The sequence below is a fragment of the Candoia aspera genome, chromosome 3, assembly GCF_035149785.1.
Source record: "Candoia aspera isolate rCanAsp1 chromosome 3, rCanAsp1.hap2, whole genome shotgun sequence".
NCBI lineage: Eukaryota > Metazoa > Chordata > Lepidosauria > Squamata > Boidae > Candoia > Candoia aspera.
This window is the reverse complement of record NC_086155.1, coordinates 108,110,293-108,132,190: the sequence shown is the minus strand read 5'-3', so window position 1 is coordinate 108,132,190 and position 21,898 is coordinate 108,110,293. Positions and strand designations below refer to the sequence as shown.

Below are 21,898 nucleotides of genomic sequence, written 5' to 3'. Positions count from 1 at the left end.
TGGTGCATCCATCAACAGATTGATACATTCCGTTACGTAATAATAGGCCTAAAATGAATTTCCTTGGTGGTTCTATCTTTTTGCCTGCCACTAGTGATAAAATCTCATGTGGCAGATAAATTCACAGAAACAGGTTCTGCAAACTTTTATTAATAACAATTCAGTTACATGAATATTAATCAACTCAGTTACATGAATATTGCTCAGCTGTATCATGCAGAATGCTTTCAAAGACATGATTATGGAACTCAGCTGGCAGGCAAAACATTTTGATGGGCAAAAAAGGAACAAGAGCCATCTCATCTTGTACACAGACATGTAGTTAAAGTATGAAATTGCAGGGTTCAGATTTGCTCATTCAGTTCTGAACTTGGTCAATCCCGCATGGGCTGTGTTTGCCAAATGAAACTTATCTGAGTGGAAAGAATACTGCAGCATTGAAGTAAAGAATTAAGTATGTTTAAAAATGCATTCCCTGTGAGATGGCAAAAATTTTAAATAGTATGTAGAATGGATAATTTGGGGAAAAATTGGAAACTATTCTCAATTGCCATTTATAGCTATAGTAAGAGAAATATAAACCAGACTTAATCCCTGGCTATATGGTCATATATATTGTATTGTAAGCAGAATAAAAAAAATCCATTGGTTTGTTTGGAATCACATGCTAAAATGCAACATTCAGAGATAAGAAACAAGCTAGGCTGAAAGTTAGCAAATGAGAATGAAAGAAAATAGCTTATTCAGCCCAGATGGATCCTTAGACTACAGCAGAGATTTTCTATCTGAGGCTACATCAGGTCCTCAGAAACTTCCTGCATGGCTCACAAAAGCAGGCCTGGGTCTGCCCTCCCAGTCAGCTGAGTGGATTGCAGGGCACAACTTTTGCTGGCAGAGCACAAGAAGCCCATTTCTCCCTGTGGGAAAGACATTTGTACATTCTCGCTGCCATTTACAAGAAATCCAAAGTGGCCCTGTCGTGGTTTTCTTCTTTACTCCCAGCAAAGCAGCAGCTCTGGAGGAAGATATCTAAGAGATACAGGCTGAGATATATTCGAGAGGGACGTGTGTACATAAATGTACATTGTTGATGACAGAACTAAAAATACCAGTCGTGGTGCTCCAATAGAATAGAATGAGAGAATGTAAAAGTGAAAGATGTAGGTAACTTAATACTTGTGATGGTGTTTGAGGCAACAGATGCTATGGTGAAGGATATCTGAGTGGTTTGGAAATGACAAAGCTGAAGGATTTGCTGGAAGGGGCAATAAAGCCTCTTTGAATGACAGTCAAATGAGGTAGGCCACAATTTCCTTCCATGGCGAGCCACACAATTTCTACAAAGCAGCAGGTCAGATAGGAACCTTCAGAAAGCCAAATGAGCAGGAGGACAAATGGAGGGATTTCCCTAAAAGTATAAAGGAAAGAGCAATTTGAGAAAGGAAGATAAAAGGGCAACAAACCAAGTCCAGAGGCAAGTACTGTATGTACATTTGAAACATTTGACAGTAGGCTTTTAATCTTATTTTGGTTATGAGGTTAACTCTATAAAGTATCTTGAGCCCAGTGGAAGTGATCTGAGGGGCACCTTGAGAAGAGCTGCTTCAGATGGGCTACAGAGCAGGTCAGAGGGGCTTCTTGTACTCCAGCTTTCCTCCTGTAAGCACACTGCTACTGCTTTGGGTCTGTCTCTTGTTCTTTTAACCACCTTCCTCTTTCAAATTAGATGCCCCAGAGTGTTCACACCACACCATTAAAATCCACACAATTATGCTATGCTATGAATTAGCAGTGCTACAGAAATCCTGCAATGAGCATGCATTTGTGATAACAGCCCTTTGTTAAAGTCGTCATCCATCCATCCATCCACCCATCCATCCATTCATTCATGGTGATGCATACAGAATATGCATCAAATTCAAAATCTTATGAATTTGGGGCTCTACTCTGTGTGACAGCTGTTACATGCTGTGTCAAAGCAACTGATCTTTTCATCTTTGCTCGGCTGGCCAAATTCCTGCTCTGCCCAAGGATGGGTGTGCATTCTACAAAATGTTCTTCACATGAAATATCTAAGATAAAATGACCTTCTTGTAACTTCATCCCTTCAAAATGAATGTGAGAATTGGAGCAAAGATTAAATATACTGCAATCTTATCAATCCAGTGCAATTGCAAATATGTTAGGTACAATCCTGTCAAAATTAAATAGTAAATCCCCTGATTTCAATAAATTTAAAAAGGCTTCCTCAACTGAGGGTGATGCCTAAAATGTATTTCTGCAAAGGCAGGAACTCTTATTCAGTAAATATATTACAATATTCACTGCATGAAATCCTGTTTCTCAATAATTGATAGCTAGAACTTAACAGAATTCTGTGGCTGATAATTCAGAATTTCTAATCTTTGGATCTTGCATAGCACTGCCCTATGTCATGAGTCACTAGAGCATTAGAGGCACAGGTCTTCCTGGGATATAATATCATCTAGTCTTAGGGTGCCTCCTTTACCCAAATTGATCTTCACTCGCTCTCTCCTGTAGGAGTAGCAAGATTTATTCTAAGAGTTATTTCACTTGGCTCCTTTAGCAAATGCCCCAAACCAAATGTAATGCTTTAGTGGTGACAGCATGTAATGGATTTCAGTAATTTTTTAAAAAATATTTACATTTCATGACATTTGCATTTTCATACTTGATTCCTATCACTGTCCCAACAATTAACAGAGGCCATCACCTCTAAATGTTTTCAACTACCTAATTATGAAGTACATTTTAATGTTCAAAATTAGAGAACAGAATAGAATAGAATTAGTCTTAAAGTTGGTATTTAAAAGGCCAAATAAAATTTCTGAATAGAAACTTTGCACCTTGTTATCTGGTTTGATGCAGCAGTATTAAGATTAAGCTATTCATCTTAATAAAAATGGATTTTTTACCCCCTATTTCTGCTAACAGACTTGTTCTTCAACATTGGAAAGATAAATTTATAGCCCAAATTACTTGGTAGATGAAGACCAGATGTTACTTGCAATTTATGAATGAGTTGCTTACAGACATAGATTGTGTAGGAACGATTACTATGAAATATGATCATCATTTATTGCAACAGTGTGTAAAACTTTAATACATATGTAGATGTATAAGAAACTTTCATATATACTTTTGTTGTTGTTTTGCTTTCTTTTTATTGCCCTTTCTATTGTTTTCTGTTCTGTTTTATGGAGTAAATAAAGGGGGAGAAAGGCTACTCATAGTTGGCATCTCTAATCTTAAGGGAAATGGGTGAACCTCTTTTTTTTTTTTGCCTCTAAACCAAAGGGAAAAATTCATCCAGCCAGATAGTGCCAATATTTGTGTTTCTTAAAACTAAAGGCCATAATTTAAATTTTTTCTCCAGAGCTGTTCACCGACACTGAACAGAATTTCTTTTGTTTTTACTGTTTATCTAAATCAAAAGAAAAATAAAAAAGAGGACATATTTTTCATGTTTGAAAAGCAAACACAGATCCTTGGAGCCTGTTCACTATAGCTCTCCCCTCTCCAATGAATGAGCTTTGTTGTAAATTATAGTTTAGCTTAAGTTCCCTTGAGTGAGGGAAAAGAGTCTCCAAAGAGAACTGAGTTTCAATTGGCGATTTTCTTTCTCCTTTTTCGTTCACTAATTGAAACCAAATGTGAAATATGTTGGATTGTGGGATTTCTGGCCTGGTCCCAGGAATCCTCAGAATGCTAAATTGCTCGCAAAGGCATCTTGCATCAGCCTGCAAAAGTTTCCTTCCAGCCCGGCTTCTCCATCTAGGGCGGGAAAGCAAGATCTGTCTACTTTCCCTTAATGCTGTGGATTAAATTTCTGGAAACTTCCTGCCTTCCTCTGCCAAAAGATCATCTTAACACCCAGGTATGGACTTTATGATGCTTTTTATAAACAGATAACGCAAGCTTTTCCCCTCTCGGTGTATCTAGTGGCAGGAGCAAAAAGGACATCTCAGCCTTTTCTCAAACAAAAGGCTAACCGGACTTGGGACAGTGTAAGGGAAGAAAACTAGGGAGGTTACATGAAAGGGAACATTATATATTTTCCTGGCATACCTGCCATAAAAAAACCAAATAAATAAAATAACGATGGTTCTTAAAAAAATGTTTGCATGGCAGGCCAGGCTGGTTGATTACAGATTCCACTGATGGATAAGCACTTTCAAAGAGAAGGCTTTGAAGCCACCAAAAAACCTCAGGTATTTCTTGTTTTCGTGGCTAATTTATCTTCAGGTTGTTGATTCAGTAGCTGAGGATTCCATTTGCATGAAGATGTTACTCTTGGGAAATTATGAGATGCTGCCAGCCCCCCTCTTCCATTGGACGTGTGTGCATGCCTCGTGACAAGCCCGTGTTTCAGGATTGTTTGTCCTACTGTATTGTTGGTGGCGCCTGCATCTTTTCCTGGCAAAGCCACCTGGTCCAACCTCAGAAAGGCCTCAGAACCTCTGCTATGTCTTCCTTCCAGGAATTCTAGGCCAGGGGAGAGAGCAAACTTAATGGGTGAGGGTGGGGGGGGAGTTAATTCTGCTAGTTTCAAAAAGGGAAGCAGCATTTTAACATAATTTAAGGAAAATATATTGGTACATATATATCCATATTGTAGGAGGTGTTACACTTTTTTTAAAATGCATGATTATTTTTAAAAACTTGAATTTAAACGTACATGATTGGTGTTTGGAAATACGTATATGGACGTTATTATTGATTCTGATTCCTTGTCAAGTGTATATTTGGGGACAAATTGATTCTTCCTATTGGGTAACTAATGAAAATGTTTTTAGATGCATGAAAAGTAAGGTAACTACATTGTACTAGAAGTAGAGAAAGTGGGCAGAAGGATTTGCCTTCTCTTTAGTAATAGTAAGTAATCCAATATAATAGATGAGAAGAGATAAAGCAAAATACTTTTAATTAGGCACAATTAAGGCTTTCAAAAGGTTCAGTTAAAAGATTTTAACTGAAGATAACCATTGTCCATCAAAGCAAAGTAGGGTTGCCAGAGGCAATATATACTTTTATTCTTGTTTACACTTTTTTCTGCTATTCTAATGGATAGGCATCACTCAGGACAAATTAAAGCCTGTTTACTGGGAACAATCAATGGGGAAAGCTGCTATTTTGTGACCTTGTTGTTTTCTCTGAAACATCTGGCTGGATGTTGTTGGAAGTAAACAGTGTGCTGTTCTAGATGGACCTGTCTGATCCTAACGGGCTGTTCATGTGTTCTTCCTTAAAGGCACATAGATATTGGTGTGCTTACTGTTACATTTGCTTAACATGGTGCAGTTTGTTGCCGAGATCCTCATTTTTAACATGATATATGACTCCCAGAAGTCTGTTTTTTCAAAGCCTATTAGCAATCTATCTCAAAGCCAGAAACTCCACCAAATGGGGTAATATTGTTTCATAAATGCAAATGCTGTGTGTTAAGAAAGGTTGAATTTTGTCAATGCTGTGTTCTTTTTTTTAGGAAAAATGGGAAAAGTCCTATTTTAAAGTTTTTGGACTAAACAGCCCTTCAGAATGGAAAAAGGGAGGAAATATTCAGAGAGAAAATAATACTGAGCATGCTTTTTAATGACACTTGGTTATTGCTTTGGTTTGCAGAAGAATTTTGTCCTTTCACTTATTAAATGTCATAGCCTGAATCAAAGACATATTCCATATTTTGAAAATATTTCTGGACTGTCTCACAACATGGGTGCCACAATGGGCCTGCCCAATCACCCACTGGCAATGGGGCACAGGTTACTTCCTGTCACCCCCTTCTGCATCCCAGGATGTTTCTTGCCCCCTCAGCCTACCTTTGCCTCTCTTCCTAAGCAGGTGCCTTCTCTTCCCATAAACTGCTGGAATGCAACCACCTACCATTTATTTGTCCAAGAATGTATCTGAAGTCTGGGAAAACTAGAGGCATCTTTGGAAATAAAGATGATTAAGGTAGATGCTTTGCTTTGCATCATTCTAGTATCCCCTTTATGGATTTTTTAGTTAAAAGACTCTAAAAATGAAATCAAGTGAGAGATGGACTAGTGATCACCATGAGTGGTATTGCCCGGCACATTTGTGCAAATAAATCTTATGCCAAGGACTCAGAGTTTCAGTTGCCTTAGGATCCCAGTCACTTCCAAACTAATGGGCTTCCTAGTATTTTCAGTCAGAAGGCCTCTTCAATACTTTTTTTGGTAAGCAAAAACAATAAAAAAGTAGTGGGAAAACCTGGAAAGTTGCAGATGGAATAGCACTGAGATGATGCAGTAGAATGGAGGAGAACAGCTTCTCCATCAATAGCACCAAATTGGAACTCCTCCTAACTCCTCTGCCCTCCTCCTCAGTCAAATCATGGATGAGAGAAGTTTTATTTTTCACCCATCTGTTACTGAATAGCAGAACTTCCAGACCCAAAGATAAGCTGTTAAGCCAACAAAAAATCTTCAGGCTGAGAATGAGAAAGAAAGAAAGAGAACAGAAGAAGAGGCCTGCAATGTCTAATTTCTCTTTCTCTCATTATCCAACCCCAGTCTAGTAGAGTATTCCACACAAGGAGACACTAAATCAGAGATGGTAAGACAAACGGCATAATGCCTGCCAAATGCAGTAACCAACTTAATTCTAAAATAAAATAACATTAAGCAGAATAGAATTGTCATATATAATCAGACGTTTTCCAGGAAGAGAACTTGGAAGGTTGTGAAAAAAAATCTCTGTAAACCTTCTTGGAAAATAAACATGATAGGAAGCCACAGCCCAGTACTTTGTTTGAAAGCCACAGCCCTCCCATCCCTCACTTGGAAAAAGGAAAAAAGATAACCTGGGCATTATTCAGCATTGTGTGGGAAGTGGAACTACAGGAGGGGTAGGTAACATAATGGTCAGTTGGTGTTTTGTAACTGCTTCTGTCTCCTCATGATGATCCTTTTGTGAATAGTTCAGCCATCCAGCGGCCATTTGGTGAGAGTACCCGCAACATCTTGTCTGCCACTATGTCAGGATCAAAACAGAGACAAGGCTTGTTCAGTGTGCTGCATTATGTACAACATGCACAAACTTATTTTTTTAGCTTCTCTCTCCCTTCCCAAACAAGCATGCTGTCTTTCAAGCCCTAAAGGGAGAGATGGACTGTTTGATATTGTAAGAGAAGTCTTCCCATGAACCCAAATCAGGAAATTTAGTGAAGTAATGTGTGAGATATAGCTGGCTCCTTAAGGCTCAGTCCTGAATCAGAGCGGCTTTGTTCAGCAGCCTTTGCAATATTTTCAGCATCTGTATGGCTAAGGACTAATCCATGTTCAGTTAGTATGGATTTGTCCATAACCATGCAGATGCTGAAAACATTGCCATTGAACAATGTCCTAACAGAACTTTATACATCTTCAGAGGAAGCAAGTACTGGAAATAATTTGTCATCACTGTCATCTGGTACTCAGTAAAAACTATGTCTTCTTAAGCAACAGAACTTTGTAGTAATTACTTTAGATGGTAGTTACACTCTCTTTTCAGTAGATTTTGTATTTCATAGCTATTTTACTGCTTGGAAAATTCTGTCTACCAATTTACCGTCATTTACAGCAAAGGCAAATTGTGAAGCAATAAAAAAAAATTCTGAAAAGTTTTTTTCTCCATATTTGCTGTCTTATTTGTCACTGGCTTGTATAGGTTGCATCCAAAGAAGTTGACACATCTGGGGGTGCCCAGTTTGGGAAAGACAAAGGCATGTAGGGTTTTAAAGATTAAAACCAACTTCTTAAACTGAGTTCCCTTGCTTTCAGTGTTGGAGGGATGCAGTCAGGTTATCCCTGGGTGCCTTGGGATAAATGTCTTGGAGGGATTATCTTTTGGTGTGTTTTTAATCCTTGTACACTGCCCAGAGTTACTTGTGTAAACTGGGTGTCCAGGCAACTAACTAACTAACTAACTAAATAAGTATTGTGCACCACTTTCTAATTGCTTTAGTTTATACCAGTTGAAGTTACAACATATCCTTTAAAGGTAGCATCAAATAGAGCATGTTGTTGTAGTTTAGTTGTGATGTCACTAACACATTGGCAATGCCAGAGCAGGTGGCTCGGGAATGATTGTACCTAGTGCACTAAATATAGTTGCATAAATACGCTCTTTGCCTAAAAATCCAGGAGCGGTGCAGAACCAAGGGGAACTCCTACACAGCGACTCTGATCTTTCAGAGAGGGCAGAACTTCCAGAACAAATTCAGTCTCTGACCTGTGCCTGACTGTAACTGAGCAACAACGGATCTGTTCATTCTTACTGTTTCCCTTCATCTGGGCCATTAATGAATTTAACCAATGTTCAGAAGCATTGATTTCTTTTTTGGAGTTAGGTGAAAATAGCAACAATGTATTATCTCCATATTGTTGATTCAGATTATCTCTTCCAGTCAGTACCAGGTAACTGTAGAACAAATAGGCAGGATAGGACTCTGTAAGATACTGTGGGCCAATGGCCATTGTGCTGAGCTACGGTAGTCCAACTTTGTAAAAAAGTCCAGAAGAATATTGTGGTCATTGATATCAAAAGCTGCCAAGAGTTCCAAGAGAACTAAAAAGGACCATCCCCTTTCCTTCCAATATGTAAATTATTCCCCAAGATAACAGAAACACTTGCTGTGGGAAGAGAGCCCACCCACCCCATTGTAGCATATGCTTGATTATTTCTTTGGTATGAAGTTTAATGTAATTGTAATCTGTTTAGTACTTTTCTTACTTTTTTGTTACACTGATGCAGTGTTTTTAATCCTCTTATTGGAGATGGTTTTGTAAGTCACTTATGGTTCACAGCGGCATATAAACCTAGTAAACAAGCAAGCAAGCAAACAATGTATCTCCTGTTGGTGGTCCCAGCAAATCAGCATGCCTCATTAGCATGTGGATGAGTTCATTCTAGGATGCAATTCTCTGTGTGCTTCTGGAGGAAGCTGTTTGTTGTCCCTCCCACATTCCCTAGTCCTACCTACTATCTGAGAAGGAAGCATGCTGCTGCTGCTTCTTCCATCTGGGAGCCATGCATGGGCCTGGAGTCAGGAGGTTCCCCCTTTCTGCATGCAGCCTTTAGCAGCAATAAGGGCTAAGGGTTAATTCAGTTTAGGGAAAGAAAGAAGAACAAGAATCATTTTTCCTGAATGGATGTAACTGGACCAAATAAATGAGTAAGACCTTTTTTTGCTTACTTATGAACCTACTTTGTCTAAGTGTGTAATTCTTTATGCTTGGCCAAGTGTGTAAGATCAATAACCTTTATTTCTCTAACGTGCTCATTAATGCCATTTTAGATAATATTCTTTTCTGTGCACGTCTTTTCGCTGTATTAAGCTCTGCTCCATTCAGTGGTCCTAGCTGTCCACTAATGGCTTCATCTCCAACCAACCAAAATGGATACAGAAAATGAATACTATATGTGGATGTTGTATGATAGCACTCTTTCCTTAATTATTTCTGCAAAAATTATATTTTGGAGGCTGGCCTATAATCAGCCACTTTTAAAAGATTAAAAAGGGGGGTTCTTTAGTATTGGTCTACTTACATCAGCCAATCCAGGAGAGGCTGCCTGGGTAAGGGGAGTGTTTAATGTTTGGGGAAAAGATTTTAGAGCAAGGACTCAGTAAACCCTACCTAATTATTGTGATTTACAATGTAAAAAGAACCCCCAAAGAGCAGAAAAAGTGAGTATACAGATTCTGTTGACCTGATCTGCCTCACCACTGCTTGTTAAAATTATAACAATATAAGAACTTAATTCCCTTCCTTCCACCACTTCTGCATGTTGAACCCTCAGCTGGGTTCTACATGCAAGGCTTGTTGTTTATTCGTTTAGTCGCTTCCGACTCTTCGTGACTTCATGGACCAGCCCACGCCAGAGCTTCCTGTCGGTCATCAACACCCCCAGCTCCCCCAGGGACGAGTCCGTCACCTCTAGAATATCATCCATCCATCTTGCCCTTGGTCGGCCCCTCTTCCTTTTGCCTTCCACTCTCCCTAGCATCAGCATCTTCTCCAGGGTGTCCTGTCTTCTCATTATGTGGCCAAAGTATTTCAGTTTTGCCTTTAATATCATTCCCTCAAGTGAGCAGTCTGGCTTGATTTCCTGGAGGATGGACTGGTTGGATCTTCTTGCAGTCCAAGGCACTCTCAGAATTTTCCTCCAACACCACAGTTCAAAAGCATCGATCTTCCTTCGCTCAGCCTTCCTTATGGTCCAGCTCTCGCAGCCATATGTTACTACAGGGAACACCATTGCTTTAACTATGCGGACCTTTGTTGTCAGTGTGATGTCTCTGCTCTTAACTATTTTATCGAGATTTGTCATTGCTCTTCTTCCAAGGATTAAGCGTCTTCTGATTTCCTGACTGCAGTCAGCATCTGCAGTAATCTTTGCACCTAGGCTAGGCTTGCAGTAAGGAAACAGCTCTTGCCAGCTGCCATGCCAGCCACCCAGTTTACCAGAGGCCTGCAGGGTGGGGTGGACTGGGGCTCATCATTGGGTGAGGCAACAAGGCATGAGAGAGAGGATGGCATGCATAATGCACACCAACCTGATCTGCCACACCATATGTTACTTAAAATAGAAGAATGTAAGAATATAAGAAAACTCAAGTCCTTGGTGCTCTCTGAGCTTGGTGGTTTGCTTGCAGACATTTCATTATCCCACTAGGTAAGATCAGTGCAAGTGAGTGCAGGGTTGCTCCCTGTTTATTTACAGTAGCTTGCCTACCCTACAGTTCAACCCTGAGCTACAGCCATTCTCTTCCATTGGAGTATAAGAAAAACTTGCTGAATCAGGCCCTAGACCCATCTAGTCTGTCATTCTGTGCCACAGAGTGGCCTACTGGATGCATCTGGGAATCTCACAAGCCTGGACTGAAGGGCGATAGGCTCCTTCCACTGTTGATTCCCAGAAACCAGTATTTAAGACACTCTGCCTATGATTCAAGGGATAATAAATGGTCATCAGTATTGTAGCCATTAATGGCTCATTCTCCATGAAACTGAACAATTCTCTTCTTAAATCATCCAGATTGGCTACCAGTACCACAACTGCTGGCAGCCCCTGATAAACATTCTCACAGGTATCCAATGACTATTGGATAATTTTTATTAACATCGTTTTAAAGTCAGAAGAAACTCATATCCCTGCTTTCAAAGTCACCCATTATAGCATTGTTCACAAGAAGAAGTGTTTTATTAATTATGGACTCTGTATCTCTTCTTTTGGTAAAGGGCTGTCGGAAGATTTCAAGATGCTTATTTCTTCCCAGAGGCTGATACCTTTGCTACTCCTCCTGCTGCTGGATATTCCCATCACAGTGAAAGCTCAGGTCAACCCAGGTAAGTGGGAAGGTGCTGCTGCTTCTAGTGTTAAGTGAGGTCCACAAAATGGGAGATCTTGTATACACCATATTTGGATAGGGGCAAAAAAGAGGGTTTCTCTGTTAAGTAAATAGCAATAAGATGACAAAGGCCTAGGTAGAGGTTGTTTAACCAGCCAGAAAATGTGTAGATTGTGTTTATAAGCTCCTTTTGGTGGTGACAATTGCTCAAGGCATACAGAGGGAGTCCATCCAAAATTTTTGAAAGTGATCAGTATTTTCCTTAAGGCAGTGAAATTTTATTCAGTTAAAATAAAATCCCAATATTTACTTCAATATTTTGGGTTTTCTCCATGGACTACCCTTATGAGGACACTACCTTTAGTCAACAAAAAGGGAAGATAACAACAAGAAGAATCAAGTGGGCAGTTAGGAGGAGGAGCAGGGGGCCTTCAAATAAATATTCTTTCCCAAATTCTTGATGTTTTTATTCCCAAAACTAGGGATATAAAGTAGAACATATGCATCTGTAAGCTGCAGTGATCATTCTAACAGCATTTTAAGAATCTTATGATTTTAGCCCCAAATGGGGGAATAACAGGACATGTTAGTAAATGTTGCACCTCCTGAATTCCACCTCCAGCAACTGCAAGGCAATTTCAGCCAATTCATATTAGTCACTCTCTGAGATGTCCAATATATATGAAATAGAATTCCTGCTGCAATACATCTATATACTACTAAAACACCTGTGTCTGTTTGTCCATTTGTAACCTTCCATTGGGTGAAACAGTGCATCAAAGGGCAACAATTTTTGAACCAAAGTACCTCAAATGGGCTGACCTACAGAATGTGTCCAAAATCCAGGACAGAATGTGTCCAAAATCTGGGACAGAATGCATCCAAAATTCCTGTGAGATTGAAATTTGGCAAGGTTGTGGCTGCTTCAACACCACCATGCTGACACACCACCATGGTCAGACAAAGTCATGTGATTGTCATGAGCACATCCCTGACATCTTTCCCACCTCCCTCTGGCTCCTGCACCCAATCAGCTGGTGGCAAGGCCCAATGGACAAGTGGCAATTGGCTGCTTTGGAACTGAGGCCAAAATTTGAAATCTCTTAATGGCAGTGGGTGGCAAGGGAAGGACGAGGGAGCGACCCAGATGCCTGCTGGCAAAGTAGGGCTGGCTGGGGGGTGCTGGTGGTCAACAGATGAGTCCTCTTCCTCCCTGGAGGGAGGTGGCTCTTGGGGACAGGCTGGAATGGGGAGCAGGGGTGTAGTTTTCCTCATAGTCCTTGGTTTCCTCTTCCCCCAGCAAAGAGGCATGCAGTTCCGTGGGTAGCCAAGGAAGAGGAGGAGGAGGAGGAGGAGGAGGAGGAGGAGGAGATGGCGGCTTCACTGGGGCTCTGCTGAGGTTCATGAGGGGAGGGGAAATGGCAGCAGCCTATATTATACATGGAAAAAGAATGCTCCCTGCCAGCTTTCCACAAGTCAATGGGGAAGCCGGCAGGAAGTGTGAACTCTTCAGAGATGATGACATCACCATATACCTCAGCAATTGAAATTTGGCAAAGTTGTAGCTGGGACCTATTACTCCCATGGGACTGAAATCTGACAAACTAATTTCCAATGCTCCCTGCCAGCTTCCCACAAGGAAAGTCAGTGGGGAGCCACCAGGAAGTCAGAAGTCTTTCCCACACCCACTGTTTCTCTGTTTAGGTAAGGAAATATCTCTGAAACAATGATCTAATGGATCACGAGTTGTCTAGCACATTACAAAATATATCCTCTCTTTGTTCCAAGACCAACAGAATTACTGGTAAGAGGTGAAAATTCCATTTGAGATTATCTTCTAGTCAAATTTCAGATTCTGCCACAGACATTGCCTCATTAGTCCACCTTGTTTATCTCTGACTGTTCTACTAAGCTATAATCAAGTGGTTTTTATAGTATCATTAGTTTATTTTTCACCTATGATCTATTTCATTTCTGTCTTCTATTTCTATCCCTTTTGCCTCATCACTATCAGTAAACTTATATGACCTAAAGGCCCATGGAAAAATGTGTAAAGCACCATACTTTTTCTACTACTAGAGATACTAAGTTCAAGAATATGTCATTGAGCAACAAAAAATGAAATTTCCGATCAGCCTATTCTTTCAGCAACACAACTCTAGCTATATGTGGCCAATGGAATCCTAGTTTATTTCAGCTGGAATTTTTCTTTGAGGAAGGCCTTCATCTTCAATAAGAAAACCACATTTGCATTGGATCAAATGACGTTTTTTCACAGAAAGGAATCACTGAACAGCTGGGTTCTAGTTGCTCTTGTACATTTTCTCAGTGATGGGTGGATACCTTCCTGAATATTAAAAAGGAACCAAATTTTAAAATGCTCTTCAACATATCCTCAGGCCTTTGAGTGCATACAATACATTTCCTAGTATTTTATAAAAAGAGAATTCATGTTGTCTTGAAAAGTACATGGAGAACCCTGGTATTTATAATTCTTTGAAGTAATTAAGGACTGTTTCAGCACCTTTTAAAATTAGTGTCACACATTTATTTATTTAATTTATTTTTCATATTTCTTTACCACCCATCTTGTAATGACAACTCTGGGTGGTTTACAACAATTAAAAATAAACAATTAGCATATTATTAGAATAAAACAATATAAATATATATATAAATAAATACATATAAATGTATAAGTACAAAAAATATAAGATATAAAATTCAAGATGGTGAGTAAGAATGTTAGTATTAGTCACCTCACGGTGCCAACCACCCCCAAGATTGGCTATCCCCCCTCCCACACCAAGTGAGGTAGCACAACCAGGTCTTAACCCCCTTCCGGAAGGCCAGGAGAGTGGGGGCATGCCTTACTTCCGGGGGTAGCTTATTCCAAAGGGCAGGTGCTACGGCAGAGAAGGCCCTCCTCCTGGACCCTGCCAATTGACAGTTTCTCTTAGGCAGGGTTCGTAACAGGTCCTCTCTGCCTGACCGGCTGGGACGGGTTGATGTTGATAGAGTTTTAAAGGTTAATAAAAGAACTCCAGGAAGCTAACAGCAATCTTGCAGAGTAAAAGCGTGAACCAAAAGAGAACTTGCACATTAAGCTTAATTATGTTCAGAAATAAATTCAGTCTTCACACTGTAGTTAGATGAAGAAAAATAGAGACAGCTTACTTTTATTCAGTAGATGTGGAAACAGGTAGTTTCATAGTAGAAAGCATTTATTCATCACTGGTTCTTTGTGGACACATTTCTAAAGGGCGAGAGCTGCATCCTGCAGCAGCTCCTGCTTGCAGATCTGCCAGAAGGGTAATGGAGATTGTTAATCCCCAAGCCCAAGAAGAAGGAGGAAGTGGAAATCAGGTGAGCCATGTGGCATCCCACAAGCACAATAGAGATGCATTTGCTAGAGAGACCCTCTTATGCTTATGAGACAATGCTGAGTTGACCCCTGATAATTCCAACAGATGTGACGTACATGTGATGTACATGTGATGTACAATGCAATCATTATATTCAGATTGGTTTGATTTTTCTGTATCTTGATATCAAGATATTCTTGATATATTGCTTTTCTTCTTTTGAGATTCACAGGCAGACTTCTTTCATTAAGTTTGTTGGATCAGACTGATATCCTGCAGCCAGGTGTTGGTATATCCAGTTGTGTGATGTTTACTAGGGAATAGCAAATTTCATGTAAAACTGGACCATCCTCTTAAATTGTCCCAAAGTAAGAGACCTTCCTTTTTTGGGAATATGGCATGAGCTCTGACTAACATATTAGTAGAACAGAATGTTCTTCTGCCAGTCTTGCCTTGCTAGTTACTTGCCTGGTTTTCTTAAGGAGCGGCACCTAGTAGAGAGGGAAGTGATCAATATGACAAGAAAAAAGTCTTCCTGCCTGCCGTTTTCCCACCAAAATCCCTTGCAGCTGGTATTAATCTCCTATAGTGTAATTATAGGAAATGGCATATTTGTGGGAAATAGCTGTTGCAGATGGTTGTTGATGGAAAATAGCACCCTCCAAGGCTTTGTATACGTGCCTGTGTCTTTGAGTCAGTCTTGACTACTGACTTGTGACTACATGGACAAGTCCTTGCATTTTCCTGGCAACCTTTTCCAGAACTGGTTTGCCTTGCCTACTTTCTAAGGCTGAGAGCACTGGCCCCAAGTATCCAGCTGGCTCCATGCCTAAGGCAGAACTAGAACCCATGGTCTCCTGGTTTCTAGCCTGGTGCCTCTGACCAATACATCACACTGGGCTGCAGAAAGGTCCTTAAAGATCCCTGTTTTATGGAAAAATAGCTGATATCCGTTAATGTATAAACCAGTGTTTCTCAATCTTGTCAACTTTAAAATGTGTGGACTTCAACTCCATGAATTCCCCAGCCAGCATGGAAGTTATAGTTCACACATCTTAAAGTTGACGAGGTTGAGAAACACTGGTATAGACATTAAGAAATACACCTATTAGCCTTTGTTGAGAACTAGTTTTTTTTAATGGTAATCTGCCCAGAGTTGTTGGGAGTCAGGCAGCCTATAAATTGTATAAACAAGCAAACAAACAAACAAAGTTTTAAAAATCCAGCTGATCACTAGATGGCAGGAAACAGAATTTTCTCTAACTCTTTGCAGCCATCTAGTAGCCCTAATGATAAATACATTATTACTTAAAAAAAAAAAAAGATCCCAGTATAAATAACTGCATGGCAAATGTATAATCTATTCTGGAATCTCAGTTCCCTGCTTCCAGGTGCCCAAGAAGGAAGTCGTGTCACTTATATTTCCTATGTGTAAGATCTATGTAGTTAATTTTCTTCCTGGAGGACATGGCACTAATGGAGAAGCAGATGACCAAACAGAGAGATGCAGAACTATAAAACATCAGCACTGGATTGGTTGATGTTCTAGAAGGATGGTATTGTAATGTTACAGCAGAGCTCTGAGTACATTCCAAAGGCAATGTGCTTCCTTTAATGTCACTTGTATTTTCAACCAAAAAGGTAAACATTCCCAGCATCATAGTAGTACTAAAATTCCTAGATTTATTTTGGGGAAAACAGTAGTTGAATAGCATTTGTTTAAATGTACATAGACTTAGGTTCTGTTTCAGTCCCTGAAGTTACAGATTTAATAAATAATATTTCTTTTAATACACTTGTGGGGCTTCCAGTGGGAACATGGTGGTCTGAACAGCTGTGCTTGTGGGCTACGCAAGCAGAACTGACAGCATGGCAATTTTAGGGCTCATGCAGGTTTTTCCTGAAGCCCGAGAGTGTTTTTCCAGAGCAAGGAAAGCACTCGGAATTATCCCATTTGTCCTCAAGAACACTGCTTGCAGCCAGAAAATTGCCAACAGAGTTGCGATCGACTGGTAAGAGCAGCCAGGAGGCTGGGTTGTCACCATTTCCAAGCCACCCCGTAGCCTTAAAGGGGCATTAAGGCCGGCCACCCCATTTCTAAGTCACCCAATTTATTTTTCTTTCAAGTTTGTGTACCCTAAGAGAGGCTTTCTACAGCAAGGAAAAACATGTTCTCTTGGTGCTTATTGTTAGTTTTGTGATTAATTAAAAAAAAATTCTTCTTAAGTTTTGGATTTTGCATTCCATCCAAGTATTAAGTAAGGTTGAGAGTATGTAATTGTCTCCCTGCTATTATTTTTGTACTAAATTTGAAGATTTTAGCATTTTCCTACATGTTGAATCTGCTGTTTTGAACTCTTAGCTTTCTGTTGCTACTTTCCCTGGGGAACTGCCTGTTATCATACTTTCACTTCTGTAAACGAGTCTCGGAATTTTTCTATTATCTCCCACTTTCGCTGGTTAAGTACCTAGGGGGTGCCATAATCTACTAAGACATGGAGGATTTCAAGCAGACTTTCTTGGATTTTCATCGACTTTAAACAGATCCTTTTTGATTCTTGTCAAGTTTTTATGCAAGGCATTCAGGACATTGTGGAAAATATGAGGTCTAAAATGTGTCATCTGTTGGGGATGTTGTAGAAGAAATTGAAGAGCTTAACAATGATAGAAATGTTTCCTCTAATAGCGAGATTGGGGCTTCTGTTGAAATGCTGGATGAAGATCGGATAGTGGAGTTAAAGAAATTAAACGGACAGATTGAATTTCAAGCCATAAGTGAAATTGAATTTCTGATGGAATGTTATGGAAAAGAAGGGGTTATTATGTATGGGAGGCTTTCTGTTGAGAAGTCGGAGTTCTTAAGGCGGCCAGTTGGGCTGTCTGATTTCTTTATGAAAAAAGCTGTGTGTATTGTGGGGATATGTAAATGCTCTGGTTTATTTTGAAGTGGGGTAAGGGTTTAAAAATATTTATCTGGATTGCTTCTAGGGCTGGTTTGACTTCATCTTTAATGATTTGGATTAACAAGGTATAACAATAAATATTTTAGGCTTAATAGATTAAGATTATTATAATTGTATTATTAATTATAATGGCAAGCAATTTATATGCTTTTTAGTTTGATTTTTATTATAGTAGACAGAAATGTATAGAATAGTGTAGGAAGGAAATAAATAAATAAATGTTACTTTGGAGGGAAGTTGATTAGGAGGTGTATATACATTTCTCCTTTTTCTTTTAATATAAGGGCATGGAACAACTGTATTTAGTGATTTTTATAATGTGCCAATGGAATGATTTATAGAAATAAATCATTGTGATTTTGGTTTAATATAGAGTAAGGGATTGATTATGGAAAATTTGTTGTATATCCTTGCTGTTAAAAGTCAGAAGTCACCTCTTTTTGTAATCTAAACAATTTTTTTCTCTTGTGTTTTCACTCTTTTTTAGTTTTTTCTTTTTTCTTTTTGTAGTTTTTTCCATTTTGTAGTTTTTATCTTTGTCTTAAATCTAAAATTTTTTATAAAAAATACACTTGTAATTATTATCTTAAGAAGAGCCTTACTAGATCAAACTGAAAGTCCATCTGTCACAGGGCTCTGCTTCCAATTGCAAGTGGCTAGTTGTTTCTAGAAAGCCTATAATCTGGGCAAGATGGCTCATTTCTGTTATTCATCTCAGCACTGCGAGGCACACTTCTGAATCTGTAGGTCCCATTAGCTATAGCTACTGATGGAACTATCCTTCATGCATTTCCACAGAACTGAATTTCAAGCCAATCAAGCCACTGACCAACTACCATATCTTTTGGCAGGAAATTCCATACATCTGAGAAATATTTTGTTTGTTCTGTCTTAACTGAAGCTGAAGGCAATTTCACTGGATCACTCCGATCTATGCCATTCTGGAATGTGTGGGCTATGCTGAATATTTTAGAGCATTGTTTGGAAGTTTTAATATCGTTCCTGGTAGTTTTAGTGAGCATACATAATGGCAAGGGATTGTAAGAGTTGTAATTTAAAAGATCTGGAAGATGGCTAGTTGGCTATCCTTGGACTGGAGCAGGATTCCTCTGTGTAAGAAATTTGAATGATCCCCATCTTTCATGCCACATATAGCTTGGTTTTTTAAGAACTAACTTCCAGGCAACTTATGGACAGAGTTTTGGGCTGGGTCCAGCGCTTAGACAGTAAACACTGTAAAATAAGCAGCTCTTTGAGAAGTTCTTCTGGCAACTAGGCTTACAAAAATAATGTCAGGTAGCTGAGCAAAGCCTTCTGAAACCCTTTGGCTAGCCTTTTGCAAATCAGAAGCATTGGTAGTTTTCCATTTCTAAGCTGGAAGAAGACGCTGGGAAGGGATCTGTTCAGCTGTCTCTCCAGTGCTCATTCTCCCTGATCTGAGGGCTAAACAGAAAATACATAAAATGAATGTTGTGCGGCTCCTCTTTTGGATTTTATTTACCTTACTGGGCCATTCTGCATTCAGACTGCTAAAGGTGGTGTGGGGAAAGTCTCAAATTCCGTCCCCTTCCCCACATTTCATTTGTCTGGAAAAACGTGAAAACCACTATGCCTACGAAGATTTTAATACCGAAACCCTGACTGTTGTATCAGATACGTATCTATTGTGTTCTAGTATGGTGGTCAAGAGATGGAATTACAGACTCAGAAGGTCCTGGGTTGATCCTTACACAGTTAGAAACTCTTACCCTTTCCCCAGTATCTACAAGAGGACCTCAGTAGATATGCACACAGTGTTTACTCATATAAAGGAGATTTTTTAATATTTTTTGTTGATGAGAAGCTGTTAAAAACAATATAATGACCAAATGGCTACAGAGGGGACTGCTTTGAAGGTGATGCCTTTGGAGATGAACTTAAAAATTAGTTGCTGCCTGGAATGGACTGATTATTTTTGTAACATGATAACAGGACTTTGCTGTCTTTCTTCCACTTCCCTGATCAAGGTTTCTCTTTCCTTCATCACATCTCCATGCAGTTTTGTTCCTCTGTTTCTCTTCTTTTTTCCCCAGACAGTACCCTTTCAATTCCACCCTCCTCCTCTTTCAGTTTTTCTTCTGCCCTTTTTAAAGTTCTGACTTCTGGCAGGTGTTTATACCCTTATGCATGCTGTGTCTTCTATGCACCTGGGTAGGGGTGGGAGTGAGGAAATAATCAGGATTGGTTTCACTTGGAGTTGGCCACCCTAGGTTGATGAGGTCTAGAAACTGGGCTTCAGAGTACAAGATATTTAGATCTGTATTTTTCCTAGCTATTCTTTATGAACTGGGGTGGAGACGGGGGTGGGAATCACCTTAAATTCAGGGTTGTCTTCCACTAGGATAAATACAGTAATAATTCTGCTACTTATACAGCTGTAAAATTTACAGTAAGAATGATGGTCTGGTTTGTACAAAACAGTAAACTGGGAGTTTTTGAACAAGACATAATGGCCTAAAACAGGCAAATCGCACTGTGTTCTTACATTATATGTGAACTAGGCCAATGTATGTTAAATGCTTTGGGTATTCTAAAAGGTAGTATAAATCTTCATTCCTCACCGTTGCTAGAGTACATTCATGCTGGTATGGAAGTTTGTAGTCATGCATTCATGTCTGGATGTTGATCTTTTTCAATCCTGCAAATAAAATATCCTATAGTAAGAAATTATAGGCCTGAGGCCATACAGTAATAGCCTATTTTTTATTTCATGAAATTATTTAGCAAAACGTTGGGATAGGGTGAGGCTGGAACCCAGTGAATATGATTATAATGTACCGGGGGGTGTTGTTTTAAGGCACCAGGAGTTGGGGATTTTTTGTAGATGCCATTTTTTATTGTTTCTTTTATGCTTTTATTGCCAGAGTTATGGCACATAAGATGGGCAGCCATATAAGTCTCTTAAATAAATGAATATTACATATTTTATAATTTAAATGTTTATTTTGGCTTTTTTAAACTCTAAATTTTGTGTGAAATTGTTTTATGCTTTTACAATTGTGTTATGCTGATACATTGTGGTTGTTTCCTATTGCAAGTGCATGGGAAACCCATTGCATGTGTGAATGCTACCCCCCACAACATTTTAAATAGTTTTTAAAGGGACTTCCCTTCTGGGGATAGCTGCAGGCCTAGCATCTTGATACTTTCCTGAATCAGTGCTGCCCAGACAGTGGACAGCCAAGTGGCCCACAACATTCCATTCCTCCAACTTCATGCGTGGCAAGCATGGCAACCCTGCTTCTGGAGAAGCGTTTCTCTAGCTGTTCTACCCTTGTCTTCATCCCGTGCCTGCCAAGATGAAGTGCTGGTTGAGATATTCCTTTGTCTGAAAAATTCAGCAGAGAGGATCTAGAATAGAAGGCCAAGCTCACTTTATCCAGCTTGTTACAGTGGGAAGGACTTGTGCCATAAGACTGGGCTTGGCCGCAGTCCGTGTTTTGGAAAGGAAAACATCACAGGAATTGGGAAAGCAGTGAGTCTGGAACTTGGAGCAGCCTCTAACGTGGCTGGGATAGCATCTGATTGATACTGCCGCCCTTTCAATGTCAGATGCTTCAGGCTGATAAATTGTCTATGAAAGAGTGCTATTCATATCCCCCCCCCCTATTTAACCCTTATTCATCTTCCAAAGGGTTTTTCTGCTTACAATGGTCATTGGTGTTCTCTCTGCCTCCAATACTTAACTGTCCTCCCCACTGCCAATATATTACATCCCCATCTCTGTAAATAAATTAAAAAGAAAAAAGGTGCTAGCAGGTGTGTTTTGTTCATCCCACCCCAGGGTCTACTGTCCAGACTCGCTGGGAGCTGGAGGGCATGTAAATTTAATCTATTATTATTATTATTATTATTATTTAGTCTAAATGTATTTTTTACATTTCCCTAGCAGTTTGCAAGTCCCTTCTGAGAGGCTGCTATGAGGAACGGTAGTGGTGTGAAAAATTACAAATTAATTAACAGTCTAAAAAGCCATCCCAAGAATTATGGTATGGCACAAACTTGCATTCAAAAACCTTTCCAAATGCTGTGATCATAGTGGCATGCTATGAAGTGGTCTGTTTGTGTGTATGTGAAGGGTGTGAAACATGTATGCGAAGGAAGGTCAGTTCTAAACAATGCTTACTGGACCGTAACAGTTCTATGAAGTAGAT

The 21,898-nt window shown here is 39.6% G+C and overlaps 1 protein-coding gene across 1 annotated transcript in view; it reads left to right on the top strand.

Moving 5' to 3' along the window:
* The first annotated feature begins 3,749 nt into the window (after positions 1-3,749).
* The window catches only part of DDR2 (discoidin domain receptor tyrosine kinase 2), a 68,166-nt gene continuing 50,017 nt past the window's right edge, over positions 3,750-21,898 (top strand). The window contains exons 1-2 of the mRNA XM_063298529.1: positions 3,750-3,898; positions 11,268-11,375. Coding sequence (XP_063154599.1) covers positions 11,288-11,375 — 88 coding nt within the window. The 5' untranslated portion in view covers positions 3,750-3,898; positions 11,268-11,287. The remainder of the gene's footprint in view (positions 3,899-11,267; positions 11,376-21,898) is intronic.